Consider the following 16,078-nt stretch of genomic DNA (forward strand, 5'->3'; position numbering starts at 1 on the left):
GAAGTCCCTGTTAAGACAGCAGGAGTTAAAAAAACAGCAAGGATTTAGCCCTTAGACTGACAAATGACAAAAAAAGACGATAGCTTAGTGGATGCTGTTGACTACAGTAAACAAAATGATAACTTACATTACCTACTGGGTGCAAGTGATGCATTTGTTTAGGTTCTACACAACTCATCGGTCGAGAGTGCAAAAGGAATTATTGTATGGTACAAGAATATTTAAAAAATGGAAATTGAAAAACAGGCACCGAGTCACACACATGATCCCTTCACAACAGACCAAATAGATCTCCCTGACACTTAAAGTAAACTGCTTATACATGCATTGATGTTGGAAGGCAGTACTATGGTTTCATGATTAAAAACAGACACAGTATAAAGTTCCTATCAAAAAGTCTTGAAAATGGTTTTTCCCCTGAAATGTGTATAATGTAAACAGCAGAGAGGCATCTAGGCTACGGGCAATAAACTGTGAGCTTGGATTAAAAAGGTCAGATACATTTTTTTCCCCTGCAGATTCTCCTGATTGTCAGATTTAAAGACTTTTACTTAAATTTTAACAGCGTCATAAAAATAACCTTTCTGGTTTAAATGTCTAAAAAAAGACATGCTGCAGGGATACAAATTTTAATGTTGTGTATCAACAACACAGAAAAGACACTTAGAATCCCGAGCTTGAAAACTGAATGAATGGATCGATTTTGCATCTACTTTCCAAGAAATTCGCTACGCTCCGGTGTCAAGAGAGAAGATTTGGTCATGATGTGTAAAATAAAATGATTCCCAAACAAGACATCCCCAAACATCCTTAAGCCTTTCTTTTCCTAGCTGAGGTCTTCTGACACAGAGATGATATTAAGGTGAAAAATACATCTCTTTGGTCAGCATAGTCACAATGCATGGGATTTGTTTCTTTGCATGAAATAATGAGGTGTTGGAGACAGATTCAAACTCTACTGCCACCTTGTGGTTCACTCGAGTCATGATGTGCATGAGCTCCAATTCTTTGCCATATTTGCTGATCATGTCGCACAGTGATTGGATGAACCAGGAGCCGGTCTGTGTGTTTCTCCATGAGTAGTAACCTGTAGATGAATGAGCATAGAGTACAAGGTCAATCGATGCAATATAAAAGAAAGCAACAGTTCATATACAATAGCATGTGTGTTTGAGTGCGAACCTGGAGCTGTGGAGAAGGCGTAGAGGAAGTCCGCTTCCACAGGGATCTTGGTGGGGCCCTCATCGTGACTGTCTGTCTCAATGCCTCCATCCAGTTCAGTGCCTCTGCAAGCCTACACAATGTGCACATTTAAACAAAACAAGAAATGATTACAGATTGAGTACATGACCAAAGCCCAAAGGAAGCTGGTGTGAAAGTGGAAGCAATCCCCTTTAAAATACCTGGATGAAGAAGAGTTTGGGCTTTCCCACCAGCGTCTTGCAGCGATCACCTCGAAAAAGTGAGGTGAGCTCCTTCAGCCTCAGTGGGCCATCGGTGCCGTAGAACACATCCTCATCTCCGTGACTCAACAGGACACAGATGAACGAGGCCGAGCTGCTGTGATCATCCTTTGAAGCTGAAAATTAGAAAAGAAAGAAACAGAAAAAAGTATTGCATTCAATGTTTTAATTTAAGTATTCATTAATATCTGTGATTTGTATTCATTTGGCAGGATACTTACCTGCGGTTAAAAGCTGAGTGATCTGATGCATTTTCTGGTCATTGTAAATCTTCGTTTTATAACCCAGCTTGGTGAAAACTCTCATCACGTTTCCTGCATCTACGTCAGTACCATTTCGCTGATTCATGCCTGAGGAATATAATTATTATATTATATTATAATTGACCAAACACAATGAAAACAAAAATAGAAATGAGGAACATTTTTACTTCCTCGTAACTGGTGCTAAAACGTCATGTAGACTCATAGTACATGTCCAAACAAACAGGCAACTGACAACTATAATTTTGCCTGACATTTGCCGTACAGTGAAGATGGGAAAAATGACACCTTCCTCAGTGACTGTTGCTAGTGCATTATGTACAGGGCCCATCTTCAACCCAATCAGCCAGGAGAGGTGAAAACACCTGAACAGGTGTAAATAATACAATCATCAATGGTTGAATTCCACTAGCTGGCTCGCAGTCAGACTTCTTCACTCTTATGTTTTACAGTGTCTGGCCGGTACATGTACTTTGCCACCTAGTTAAACTGTCCGGAGGAGGATTGAAGATATATTGCATGTTGGCTGCAGTAGCTGTGGTCACCTGCTCTGACCACAACCAGCTGCCTAAATTCATCACAAAATCGCATCACCTCCTGCTCAAAGTGCTGTAATTTTCTGGGAGACAGTGGAAAGGGGGAATGTTAAGCACGCAGGAATCTGCTGCAACAATAACCTCTTCTTGGTTGGAAAGATTAAATGAACTTGGCTGGCTTAATTGCTGTTGTTGTTTACTCCACTCATATGATGCACAGTACTTGTTCGAGCAGAGAACATCAAGCAGTCATGTGTATTCAGTTAGTCCTGCCAGACAGGTTTGAGAATCACACATTGATGCTCCACACACTAAGTTTTCTTGTACTGATGTCCAAGATCTCAGGCAGATAACAGAGGCTCTTTCAATACAAGCAGACACACGTCCTCAAGTCGAGATTGCATGTCCTCATTTCTGATAAAGGGTAGACAAGGACTAAGATCAACTCAAGGTTTCATAATGTATCTCAACTATTGTAGACATGAAGCTTTTATATGCTCAGTAAAGGAAGCTATAGACCTTTAGGGGGCATCCATGGCCATGCTTCATGAAAAGATTATGAACACTCAATGGCCTCGTCTCGTAACATAATATCTGAGTTTTCTGTGGTCTGTCTGAGTACTGCCACTAAAGCAAGGCTGCAGCAGCAGTATCCATGTGCGTGGGCTGTCATCTACCTGGTCATAATGGACTTTCTCATACATACAGATCTCTGTAGACAACAAGGGCAGACTTTGAAGAGGAACTAGACAAATTATCTACGTGATGGTTGCAGGTCATGTAGGCTGCTGCACTTCCTGATTGTACTTGACTTTCACTTATTGTATAACGCTCTACTATCATATTGTTATCAACTACACAAGAATTACGTTGCAACCACCTGTTTATTCTCATTTTCTACAGCCAAACAGGAACTGACCCAGAGCTGAACTTGAACATCTAATTCAATAGCACAGGAGGTGATAGTATCCACAACAAGTGTAAATCGAGCCCCATAGTACACCTATCACCTCATTTCACTTCATTAGATGGTACATTTGCATTGTTGCAAGGTGCAAGATGTAAAGCACTGCTTTAGTGACAGCTAACATCTAAAAGCTAATCAAGGTTTTACATATGTATGTTGCTTTTAAGATTATACTTTGGTATAAAATGCAATACATTTCCTATCACGAGAGCCTGCTGCTGCCTCTCATAATAACTTATCCCGACCAGATTTAAAAGTCCAAGTGTGTTTACTATTTAAATTATAATGACACTGGGATGAAGAAAAGCGTGCTTAATTTTCTAAAAATAATAATGGTCTGTTCTTCAATTTCTGCAAGACACACATTACTCATGAACCCTTGTTCCTGTGAAATGTGAAACCGTTTCACTGAAATGAAACACAGTGAGAGGAGGTTTAACTCATCTGTGGTGTAAGTGTGGCCTGTGGTTTTTTTTTTCTTCAAAGCGGTTTCATTTTGAGTGAGGTGTCATGTCCTGCTCCTGCCCAAACCAACTGAAAGCGACAAAGTAAATCAATGAATAAATAAAAACCTGTTGAACTGTCGAAATTCTTGTTGTTGACGATGATGCACTGGCCCATGCTGGGGTAATCGAGGCTGTATCTGAAGCTGTTGGACTGGGACTGGGACTGGGGCTGGGGCTTGGCGTCCACGACCGTGGCAGCAGCTGCAGGCCCATCTGACCTGCAGGACAACACACAATGAATTCAAACGAAGGGTAACGACAAACAGGAAGTAACCACGCTACAATGAAATGAGTCACTGGGCTGCAGATACTAGTCAACAAATGGCGGCAGAAATAGTAATTACTGAGTGACAAAGCAGTTTCGTTATCACTAAGCTACCCCCGCCGACAACAACACAAGCTAACCCGGGGCTAAATTATGTATGGCAGCTTTACTACTCACCCTTTTTCCCTTCGTGCGTCTACGGCGTCTTCTCCGTTGGCCGACATGTTTTTCTTTTACAGTCAGATATTTAACCTTTAATTGAAGAGAGACAAGCAGCAGCAGCCTTCCCCCGGACAACTTGTGCAGACGTGTTGTTGTAACCACTGAGGCAGTGAGTAAGTGCTCAAGCTAGCAGCTCCTGTGTGAAGGCAGTAAACAAAGATGATGACGTCACGAAGGGATGCGTTCGTTTTAAACGCCCACGCGCACCGCAGGAGGAGAGGCGGCCACAGTGCAAACTAAAGGCACACACACTCACGCCACTGACACCCATTGCTTTGCTTATTCATTCATTTTTTAAACAGATATTGTGGATTAAACGTCTCCACAGATAGATTATTTATATTTTGTAAATGTATATAATTAGTTAACTAAACTAAACATAAACGTGTCTCCAGTCAACTCATCTCACCACAGCCTTGGTTGACAGCCTCTAACGCACTGTCCTAAAGAAGGGGTGAGGTGGTGGGAGTCAAAGTCCACACATTTGAGTTTCAGTATCATAATGACTGTGGTATTAACCCCCCTAAATTTCCTTGGAAAAAAAAAAACGGCCACCCAGTCCCCAGCTGTTGTAGTCACAAGAGATCTTAATTTCCACATAATCTGATTTTCACAATTTTATCTCAATGTCCCATTATGCAATTGGTTTACCTCCTAAATAAAATCTTCTGTATCTCATCCATCCCAGAGTCTATAATTTTAAATCACAAAGCTCTAGTTGACTGTGACAAAAGCATTTACAAAGATCTGGTAGCTAGAAAACAAAAGCAGTCACTACATGCAGACGACCTGCAAGCTACAGGATTAAAATACTTACACACTGTTGCATAAGTAACTATCCAACAAAACAGGGACTGTCTGTCTGTACAGCCCCTTTATTGAGAGTTTTCTCCAGTCAACTCATCTCACAGCCTTGGTCGACAGCCTGTGTGTCACAGTTAACGCACTGTCCTCAAGAGGGGTGGGTGGTGGGGGTGGGTCAAAGTCATGGATCTATTATAAAACAAGATAATAAATAATAAATAAAGATAATATAATACATCCATGGTCAAAGTCCACACACTTGAGTTTCAGTATGACTGTGGTATTAAACCCCCTAAATTTCCTGGAAAAAAATGGCCACCCAATCCCCAGCTGCTGTAGTCACAAGAGTGGTTGTGTCAAGAGATCTTAATTTCCACATAATATGATTTTCACAGTTTTATCTCAATATCCCATATGCAATTGGTTTACCTCCTAAATAAAATCTTCTGTATCTCATCCATCCCAGAGTCTATAATTTTAAATCACAAAGCTCTAGTTGACTGTGACAAAAACGTTAACCAAAAGCAGTCACTACATGCGGACAACCTGCATGTCAACAAGCTACAGGATTAAAATACTAATTACACACTGTTGCATAAGGAACTGTGAAATGCATACTGTAGGTTTGCTTGAATGAATGGGGGAAAAAAAGCATGGCGTGAGCTCAGAGAATGCTGTTTGGCGCCATGATTACCCTATGGACATTTTTCAAACCTGTTTGTGTAAAGTTGGTAGTACAGTAAGTATGTAAAGTTGTTAAACCCTCCCACGTACTATACAACTTCGAGCAGTATAGACTAAAAGCTTGCTTTATAAGTCTGAACTAGTATAAACTGTATTGTGGTACATTGTTGAAAAGACAAAAACACAACCAAATAAATGCATTTCATCTCCATACAGACTTTTAATATTGTCAACTTCTAACACAATCCTGCTAAAAAACCTGAAATGATGGGACAGAAAAGGTGAAACGTGTGCTCAGACTGTCAGTCAACACATATGTATATATTTACGTATGTACATATGTTTGCAATTACTGAACATGGTTTAGGAAAAGTTTTCAAAACAAACTTACAAAGTGACAAATTCTTCAGTAGCTTCATTAAAGTCGACCTTTTTCTCAGTCAAATCAAGTTAAGCAAATCAAATCACTGATGTACTGTACTAAAGTGCAATAACAACTTCAGTCTCTTTTTTGGCAGGGAAAAGAAATTCACAGCTGGAAACACTCAAATGCAATCAAAAAAAAAAAAAGTAGAAACTTGAGAAAAAGGTTAAAAACACAGATGTAATGATGGGTGAGGGGGCTACATAATTAAGACCAATGGTTAAAAAACATTATACTGATTAAAAAAAGAGAAGAGAGAGGACATAAAGAAAGCTGTAAACTCACTCTGTGATAGTAGAGATGTAATGTAGTATCAAGATATATATTTAAATAATGTATAAAGCAAAAGTTGAAAGTAGGAAGAAACAGTTATGGTCAAAAACAAATTAATATAATTTAAAATATAAAGCTAGGTGGGAAAGGGTGACTTCTGGTAATAGGGTACACTCAGCTCAGACAGTGAAAATGTATCAAGATCTAAGTAAATAAAAATGACAAAGAAGGAAAAAAAAAAAAGTGCATCACCGCCTTTAGATTCTCTATCAACATAACCAGTTATTATCACAATTACGTTACTATTTCATATATTTACACAGAAATATTTGCAACATTACATTTTGTGATCTTCATTTTCAGTGTCCTCCTTTTAAGTACACTTGAATATAAAATGAAATTTAGACTTTCAGCAACCATACAGTCCTTACACTCAAGTAACAAACAACAACAGAGATGAATACGAAGACAGGATTCAGGTTTTTTTTTTTTTTTTTTTGCAGTTTCAGCATTCTTGTGTCACACTGTCCTCGTATTTCATTCTGTGCCACGTGTTTTTGCACACTGAGGCATTCTTATTGCTGTCTGTTAAAAATCTACACTCAGAACACACAGAGACTAAAATATCCTAATCATTATTAAAGCTATGGTCTGTAAGTTTGAAGGAAACCAGGAAGACAAAAACACTTAGTTTATCATCAAGCCAGTAGCAATCCAGCTTGGAGCACAGTCCTGCTGCTTTTCATTTAAATCACAAGTGTTCAAATAGTGAGCCGCCTTAGCATCTACTTTAAAAAGCAGAATTGAAATGGTTGAGTAATAACATGAGCTAAAAATGTAGGTATGAAAATATAAGTTTCACTTTCACGTAAGTGTAAGTGTAAATGTAAAATATATCAGACAATAAATGAACTCTTAAATGAAAACAACATTACAAACAAAATGACAGGTCCCACCCCGATTCCTCTGCTCCCAAGACTGCCATTTAATATTTTCATGTCATATTTTTGTTATTTGTTTGGTACCAATGCTTCAGTTTATATAGAATTCAATATGCTAAGATGTGAAATCATAAAATTAATATGCAAAAACAGTGAAATTATTCCACAACAAAAATGAAATAAAAAGGAAATGTTGAGTTAAAAAGGGGAGAAAAAAAAGAAGCTTTTAAACCGGATGGAGTGTGCAGATATTTAAGTCTCACAATTAGGGATTCATCAGCTGATTAAGCCAAAGTTCATCTGGAAAAATTAGAGTTACTCTTTATCACTGCTGTGTATTTCACAGTTATCAGAGGGGAAACAAATCACAAACAGATTCTCAGTTGAGTTTAGAGCAAAAATGGGGAAAAAAAGGCTAATATGTAGACTTCAGTAAATAAAGTAGCACCGCAATTCACCATAAATTCAAAGGCAAACTCTTTATCTGTCATTATTTAGAGTATTTGTTGAAATAATATACCGGTATATAATTGTTGAAATAACTCACTTGTGTTTCCGTGTGAATATTTTATCCTGTGATCTGTTGAACATGTTGGGTAGGATTTAAACTTGTGGTGCCATGTTAGGGAATTTGTAATAATATATGCAAAGTAATAATAAATAGGGAATGCACAACGAAGTTGTAAATTTCATGTTAGGTAGTGGATCACTCTGCTCAAGCAAATCTTCTTAGGTAGTGCTTCCAAAGCTTGACCAGAATAATTGTTGCTAGATGCAACTCGGTACCAAAGGCCCTGGACTGAGAACGAGCAGCAGACCAAATCCAAGATAAAAGATGAAGTGTTTGAGAGGCAGTGAGAGGGGTTTCTGAACACTAACCAGATGCCATGTTACTACAATGTCACTGTATCTACATTGAGTGTGGAATCCACATGCCCTTGATCCTGAGCAAATTTCTGCTGGAGTAGAGGGTGGAAGCTACGGACATTGACGACAGGTTGATGTCAGGCTTGATTTCCCCATGTTAGCTATTTTAAGGTTGCCATCTTCTCATTTGTACAGCGCTGAGGGAACCGGGCTGTGGTCAGAAGATGTCAGGGCACATGTCCCAGGAGCCTTGGTCCTTCGCCTCCCAGTAACCCCCCTTGTAGACATGCAAGGTCTCCCCAGACGCAGCGTCGTCTATCTTCTCGAACCATAGTGCTTGGTGGTTGTCCAAGTGGGAACCTGGAGGAAAAGAAAGAAAATCTTTAACTGGAGAAGCTTTAGAGGAACCTCAGGTGAGGGTTAGGAAGTCACTGCATCAGGATAAGTATATCATGCTAAAATTAAGCCGATATGCTCTCAGAAGTGGTACCTTCTTAGTACCTGAGGTGGTGCTCTCAGGTACTAAGAAATAACCGTATTAAGTGTTACAGATGTCTTGGTCTTCAGATGCACCTTATACAAACCAAACACAGGAGGCGTAATATTGATTTGCACCGGAAGAAAACACCAATTAAGTTCTCTTTCATGTGGAGAGAACAAGTCTCACACCTAACGCACCTGCACCCAGGACCAAAGCAGACTGATCAATGACTCACAAAATACTACTCCAAAATACACTACAGCTAATTCTACAGCTGGCTAAAGCTAAACTAGTCTCCAACAAGTCTCCATTACACACATTAATGACAAAATAATAACAATAACAAGGGGATGGAGGGACGGAGGGCATGACTGGTGTTACTTGCTTTTGATTGGAGCTCCATAAGGACCCTCCTTGCCTTCCACTATGACAGAGCAAGTTGCAAAAGATGTAAAGAGGAAATGACGGAAGATAAACTTTTATTCAAAAAAAAATCTGAATTCTACTAAATTACTAGAAAGATCTGGAATAATTGCACCGTATATCACATCATGACCAGAATACTTGCTTAAATAAGGGAAGAGCGATGGTCCATAAGGGGCTGAAAAAGAAGAATGAAGGATGGTGCAGGAGATAAATGAGAGAATGGGTATGAAATGAAAATGAATGATACAAAGAGGAATAGTGAGTGAAAATGTAAAGGTGCTACTTGCATGCAACAGGTGTGTGAGGGGTTGAGTCCTCTGTGTCAGCTGAGCAACAGCAGCACAAAAGAAGTAAATGTAAATCCACAACTCAGAGACCCAAATCCACACCAAGTTCTTTTTTTGTGTGTACATTTCAAAATTGCTGTTTGTGGCATCTCGCGGACTATCGACTGTGTCAGCTCATCATTAACAGACATTTCCTATCATTGTCTTTGCTTTGGGAAACAAAAAGTGTCTTCTACTTCTTCAGTTGAAGGTTTTTTTTAACCTTTGTTTAAACCGACCAGCCTGCCGCACATTAGTCACCTTCCATGATGCATATTTTGCCATGAGACTAAGGGAGTTTCTTATTTAATCAGGCTTACTGTGCAACACCTACTCTGTGCTGGTTTGTTTGTTCAAGGGAATTATACTAATGTTTCAAAACAACCATAAAAATTTAGTGTTGTAAACTGAGCTTCTGATCTCTGTCAGCTCATAAACATGACCGGTTGAAAATGGCTACTGCCAAAATGTGACTAGCGGCGAACAGAAAATATCAAAGAACAGATTGTTTCCTCACAAATATCACGCCCATTCACCTCCTGTGGATGTGCTGAGGTAATTTCTTTTTACTCGATGCTTTGTTAAAATGCCACCAGAGCAACTTTAAAGGTACACGTTGTTTTACTGTGAAGTGATACTTGCTTTCATCAGACACCTCACTTGCTTCTGTGCCAGTCTCCTGTGCATCAGCTAAATGGAACAGACATGGATGAAGGGACAGTAAAATGTGAATGGGCTGTTATCAAGATGATGTAGAAGACATAAGGCACCTTCATAATACACACAGAAACATGTATGTGTGCTTTTGATTCTAGGGTCAAAAGAAAGTGTAGAACTAGGGCTGGGAAGAGACTAGTAAAGACGAAAAGACGAGTACTTGCTTTTCAAGGGTGAGTCATTCATTGAATCCTCAGTGACAGCTTAGGGTTGAGATAGAGACAAGCAGGCAAAGTATACGAAGACAGACAAGAGTGGACAAAAGATGAATGGACAGAAAAACATTGGACTGAAACACAGGACAAATAGATAAACTCCATATCTGTCGCTGCCTCTGTTTTCTTCTCCTACCTTCCTCAGGCGAGCTGGCTGCTTTAACAGCTTCTCTCTCCCTCTCTCGACGGGTCGTGCGCTGTTTTTCCTCCAGTCTCTGTTTCTCTGCGTTCGCCTCGTCCCAGCGGCCGTCCTCCATTAATCGCTGGTCGGGGCGTCTTCGGCTGTCTGTTGGCGCCACGCCATCCTCGGCTTCGTTAAGTGTCAAGGCCAACGAGGAGAAGAAGTACATGTTCTCTGCTCCCTCTCTGGAAAGTGGTGAGCAAAAATGATCAGAGAAACACAACTAACTATATCTCTACAACCCCATTTGTTTTAAAGCAAAGTTTAAATTTATTTACTGAGATTTTATTAACTGACAACTTACGGCAAAGGGTTCTTTCTCCAGATTTCTTTGGCTTTTAGGGTCTGATAGACCGTCCTCTGTTTGCCTTCAGTGCCATTTTCCCCTTTACTGCTCTGCATGATGCGGGAAAACTCCATCTTCTCATCCCATGTTCCCGACAGCACGTAATGGGCCTTTCCGTCCTTATCTGTGACTACTCCCGTGACCTGTGAGAAAAATCACAGCTTTCAGTGAAAAATGTGATCACAAATATGACAGAAGATTGTACAAGAGTTCACAGAATTAACAGCTACATAGTATATAAAAGAGCCCAATCCAGTTATAGGAAAAAAAAAGGGAAAAATTTGCTTCCACACGAAAAATTTGACTATAAAATATCCAGACTACGTACAGTAAATGCTTTGCCATAAAAAAACAAAACACAAAAGCCTTTCTTTGTACCTTTCTTGGTACGTCTCTGGAGAAGTAGCTGTATGGAGCGAACTTGAGGTGGCAGCGATCTCCTGTCCTGTGGTTCACCACATCAATCTCCCCTGACTGGAAGGAGAAAACACAAGTTTAATCAACTCTTCATCAGTGGGGAGGATGCACTGGTTGATTTTCTGCTCATCATTGATATTAATGATCATCCAGGTATCCCCTATTCATCAGCTTCAAGAGTTACCTGATCGATCCATAGTTTTCCCACAATGATGTTGTGTACTGTTGTAGTAACTTTTTTCCAAGAGTAGTGATTGTTGCTCTTATCAAATAGACACTGGATAGAACCTGGTGAGAGAGAGAGATTGATGTTAAAAACTATCCTGCTTGGCAAAAAGATAATTTGCACATGTCTACATATTTTGTTCTGGCTTATAAATTAGAGACTCCAGAGAAGACACAAGTGTGAACTGACTGAACACACACACACATCCACTCACCCAAGGGCATGATAGAGAGGTATTTTCCTCTGAACTTGCTGGCGAGTGTAATTTCCTGTCTGAGGGTCCAGCCTTTTTCAGAGAGAGCGTGGTGAGCTGCAGCAGGAGGGTGGTGACTCACCTGGGAAAAAGAGCATGAAGTGAAGAGAGAGTACAGAGTGGAGATATAATCATTATAGTCATGTGATGGTTGGAACCAAATCAAGAAAATAAACATGGTTATATAAACACATGTGTGTTTGTTTTATAGAACTGGTTAAACCTGAATGTGATCCTGTGAATGGAACTGAATAAGTAGTTTAGTCTAAATGACTGTGAAAAGCTGCTTGTTAACTATGTTTCACACTTAGTTAGGATGTTTTTCCAACATACCTGTTCACACAGGGAGCGGTAGCCACAATCTTTGAGGCGATCCAGCTCAAAAGTTTCTCCAAGCAGAGGATTGAAGGGTTTTCCTGTGCGGTGGACAGTGGTGGAGTAGGAAGAGACTGTGAAAGCAGCGACATAACACATCTGCTCCAGAGAACTCTGGCATTTAGCAGCCTTATCCAGCAGCTCGTAGTACTCCAGGTCTTCTGACAGACGTTGCAGCATTGAGAGGGGCTCGTTGAAATTCACCTGGAGGGTGCAAAGCAACAGAGAACAAGTCTGAATATTCTCAATGAAAAAAACACAACAAAAAAACACTTAGATGCTATCAAGTGTACAGGTTCCTTACAGGCATTGGTATCTTTGAGAGCTCCTTTCCAATACAGTTTTTCATGATGCTCCACAGATTGAGGTAATAGTTGGGTTTGTCAGGGATACGAGTTCGTCTTTGTCTAACTGGCTCGAGCTCAAGAGGCTGAGGAGACTCTGAATTGGACGCCAAGGACAGTTCATCAAACTGAAGGAAGAGAAGTGAAACACACACATTCAGTTCAGCTGACTTTGGCGTGTTGGCAAGCAAAGAAGACAAAATACAAGATACAGACAGAGCTTGATTGTAAAAAAAAACTAATTTAACACACATTTACAGACTGATCGTCCATTCCAGTCTCACAGCTGAATCCACTAACGTTGCTGCCAGATCTTCTGTAGGACAGAGAAATAAGAGATCAGAAAATAAGACTACACAATAACACAGGGAAAGAAAATAACAGAAATATGAGTTAATTACCTGTGATACTTGGGGTCAGCAGGGACAGTAATGAACTCTGCTGGGTCTTCCATAGCATCAAAGAACTCATTGTCATCATCTTCATCACTGGCATCACCCTTTCCTGAAACATTACCTAAAGTGGAGAAATGCAGTGAAAGAATGAATGACAGAAAAGTCTCATCTGGCCTCTCGGGCGATCAATCTAATTTTATTTTCAAATATAATTTTGGCTTCTTACATTATGAAACAAGAACAAAATGATTTGTACCATATTTGAGCAACACTAGTTAGTATGTGTCATGATGGAGTGACTTACCTTTGTTGCCTAAGGCAGGATTGCTGAATGAAGAGGGGAGAACTGTAGCTCCTCTGAAAGCTCTTTCCAGGTGGTTGTGCTGTTTGGCCAGCTGCTCTAGAGTCTCCTCCAGCCGTATCCTCTGGTCTCTTTCAGTCTGTAAAGACTTCTGCCAGCGCTTACTGTGGTTCTGGGCCAGCGAGAGGAAGTCCCTACATGCCTTGGGGAGTGTGCAAACACATGAGCACATGTCAGTGAAACAGTCAGCAGCAGAAAAGCATGTTTCTCTGTGATTTACACCGTGGTAACTTACATTGATCATGGCATTAGAGGTGATTCTAAACAGTGTGGCCCTCTCCGTAACTTGTCTGATCTTTTCTCCCATTTCCCCTCCGACACGAATCGCCTCCAGTTCTGACAAAGACCTGTTTGTAGAGTAAATAAATACATCAGAGAACAGAGAAGACAAACAAATAATTAACCTCCATCCTTCTTTTCCTTGAAAAATATTGTTTCTCTGTAGCATTATCATCATCATGTAGTATTAACATGTGTCTTGGGTGATGCACTCAGAAGTTGTCAGCTCAAATTCAGGTATGTGGCCTAGTTCTTTTGGCAAATGTTTCCTGGCCACATTGAAGTAACATGTACTCCTGTGCCACAGTCTAATCAGTCCCAACACAGCCTCACACAATAAATAAAGTATTTTACGATTTCAAATTCACATTGCATTGATTTGCTTAACCCCTCTGTACTTCTCTCTTGTGATTGGACCACAGAAGACAAACAATACTAGGTCTGACTTGCTGTCAAACTGCTTAGACAACTGATACCTTTGAAGGGCAGACCCATGCTTGACAATGAGATCATTGCAGGTGGTGAGGTCCTCCACCTTACTGTTCAGTGTGCGTAGCGTGGACTGGACTTCTGAGTTGCGGCAGCTTCCACTCTGCCCTGTGGTGGGGGGAGCTGTGGGGCATTCGTCACCTGAATCATCTGAAGAAGAGAACAGGGGAGACAGTTTGACCAAAATGAATGTCACAAGACCTTTGCACACATTGCTTTATAAGGTCTAACAGGACATGTCCTCCCTCTCACCAGATTCGGCCTGCATATGGACGGCCTTTGCCTTTGCGAGCTCCAGCGCAGTGATCCACCGCTGGCGCTCTACCTCTGAGCTGGCCTTCAGGTGGTACGTCTGTGCTCCGCCATTGGAAATTACAAAATTACAGGAGTCCTCCACAGCAATATTGGCTGTGGCCAAGTTGATGGTGCCTCTGCACGTGTGACCCATCTCTGCCTGGGTTCTGAGGACAAACAGAATGAAGCACAGTGATGTAAATGACAGGTTTTTGAACTAAGACGCATTATGACACAATTTCATTTTCATGAGACTGCTTGTTTAACCCTCGGGGGAAAGGCTGCTTCCTAAGATCAGAATGTATTGTTAGATTATCATTATATGTTATGTTACTTTCAATACTCATAATCAGGGTTGACAAACTCGATGTGACACGCCCCCTCCCCCCCGCTAAGCACCACTTTAGCCTCAGGTCGGGTCCTGGAAAATCCTGTAACAACATATAATGTAGATGCAACTTACCTGTAATATGACAAGAGCCCATTGCTGAGGACAAACCATCGTCTCTGGTAACCCTTTATGTAGTTGGTCCATTTGAAGAGCCAACCCTTGTATGTGTCTCCAGGGGTTGGAGTTGGGGACTTTGGCTCTGACATCACAACAGCCAGGTTAGGGCCTGAGGAAAGAGAAAGAACCATCTATTGGACATGCTACTCAGTGTAAAGTTTACACAAGGGGTGTGTGCACCACAACTGGTCCGCTGGTTGCTACAGACATTTCACAAAGGAAACTTACTTGTCATGCTGAAAGCTTTAGTCTAAATTCACAGGTTCATCATGTCATGCAAGTAAACATTCCTCACATAAAAAACATAATCTAAACTCTTGGTGCTTGGTAACATTAGTCGAATTCATTTATTATAAATGTGATATGAATAACTGGTGGGTGGCTATCCTTTGACATATGGTTACTAATGCTTCAGCTATTAATGCTGGCAATTATGGATCTGTGATCAATAATGAGCAGCTGGTTTCTGGTATAGGTCGCTGTCATAGTTTTCAGCCTGGACTGTGGAGGTGACATAGCTCACTGTCTAGCTATCTTATCATTGTGCCTTTACGACAAATATCAAATTTGGAACAAAACAAAAAAACATCTGATTATACCGTAAGCCATGTTAACCTGCTGGATATATTTGGTAAACACAGCCCGGGTATAACGAGATACTTCGGGAAGCAAGAGGCCATTTCCAAACATCAAAGCTACTTAAAACAGCGTCCGTCACTAAGCTTGCTGCTGCTAGCTAAACAACAGGAAGCTGTCAAACAAGCTGACACGTCGGAGACGAAGAAGCAAATTATAATTTTCAACAGTGAAACTCCCTCGGCGTTTCTTTGTCTTAACCGACAGCAGGCATTAAGATGTCCTTGAATTTTGTTTGTTTTGCTCACACCCACCTTCTCCGTGAAAGTCTTCAGCCATCAGCTGAGCATCTCTTGTCGGATGAAGCGACGGTAGCTTGCTAGCGTTAGCTTTGCGTTGCTAACTACTTTGCTACAGGTTGTGCAACGAAAACAGCGACCGGTCAGCTCCTTGACCCCCGACTTTAGTTCCGCTTCAAGGCGACATTTTAAAATGTGTGTTTAATGGTAATATAAATAAAATATATATTATGAAGAATATATAAGAATAATAATGTATATGACAATAATCTATCAACAGTCACACAAAATAAATGTTGCTTGACAGTGTGAACAACTCTTATAATGTATTGTTTTGGCACAGTTACAACTGCTA

The 16,078-nt window shown here is 40.5% G+C and overlaps 2 protein-coding genes across 4 annotated transcripts; both read right to left on the reverse strand.

Annotated features, from left to right (window-relative positions):
• Positions 1-615: 615 nt before the first annotated feature.
• On the reverse strand, positions 616-4,315 carry casp3a (caspase 3, apoptosis-related cysteine peptidase a). Its single transcript, XM_085782593.1, has 6 exons — positions 4,178-4,315; positions 3,802-3,953; positions 1,685-1,813; positions 1,404-1,579; positions 1,183-1,294; positions 616-1,087 (listed from the first exon to the last, which is right to left on the reverse strand). The coding sequence occupies exons 1-6, from the start codon at positions 4,222-4,224 to the stop codon at positions 858-860; spliced, it is 846 nt and encodes a 281-aa protein (XP_085638719.1). The 5' UTR covers positions 4,225-4,315; the 3' UTR covers positions 616-857.
• A 1,591-nt stretch (positions 4,316-5,906) lies between these two features.
• LOC146992015 (oxysterol-binding protein 1-like) lies at positions 5,907-15,865 on the reverse strand. 3 transcript variants are annotated; one of them, XM_085782624.1, is made up of 20 exons: positions 15,739-15,865; positions 14,804-14,957; positions 14,299-14,507; positions 14,034-14,196; positions 13,514-13,625; positions 13,222-13,420; positions 12,924-13,038; positions 12,775-12,838; positions 12,483-12,650; positions 12,137-12,382; positions 11,765-11,885; positions 11,509-11,612; positions 11,286-11,381; positions 10,866-11,050; positions 10,517-10,746; positions 10,330-10,368; positions 10,091-10,138; positions 9,410-9,460; positions 9,265-9,297; positions 8,198-8,575 (listed from the first exon to the last, which is right to left on the reverse strand). In XM_085782624.1, exons 1-20 carry the CDS (start codon positions 15,761-15,763, stop codon positions 8,433-8,435), a joined length of 2,505 nt encoding a protein of 834 aa, XP_085638750.1. In that variant the 5' UTR covers positions 15,764-15,865; the 3' UTR covers positions 8,198-8,432. The 3 variants fall into 3 exon arrangements, with proteins under 3 accessions (XP_085638731.1, XP_085638750.1, XP_085638740.1); XM_085782614.1 differs by lacking the exons at positions 8,198-8,575; positions 9,265-9,297; positions 9,410-9,460; positions 10,091-10,138 and adding an exon at positions 10,251-10,277 and having other exon boundaries at positions 10,310-10,368; XM_085782605.1 differs by lacking the exons at positions 9,265-9,297; positions 9,410-9,460; positions 10,091-10,138; positions 10,330-10,368 and having other exon boundaries at positions 5,907-8,575.
• Between the last annotated feature and the right edge of the window lie 213 nt (positions 15,866-16,078).

Source organism: Trachurus japonicus, chromosome 1 (assembly GCF_045865225.1).
Source record: "Trachurus japonicus isolate A0001 chromosome 1, Traja_1.0".
Lineage (NCBI taxonomy): Eukaryota > Metazoa > Chordata > Actinopteri > Carangiformes > Carangidae > Trachurus > Trachurus japonicus.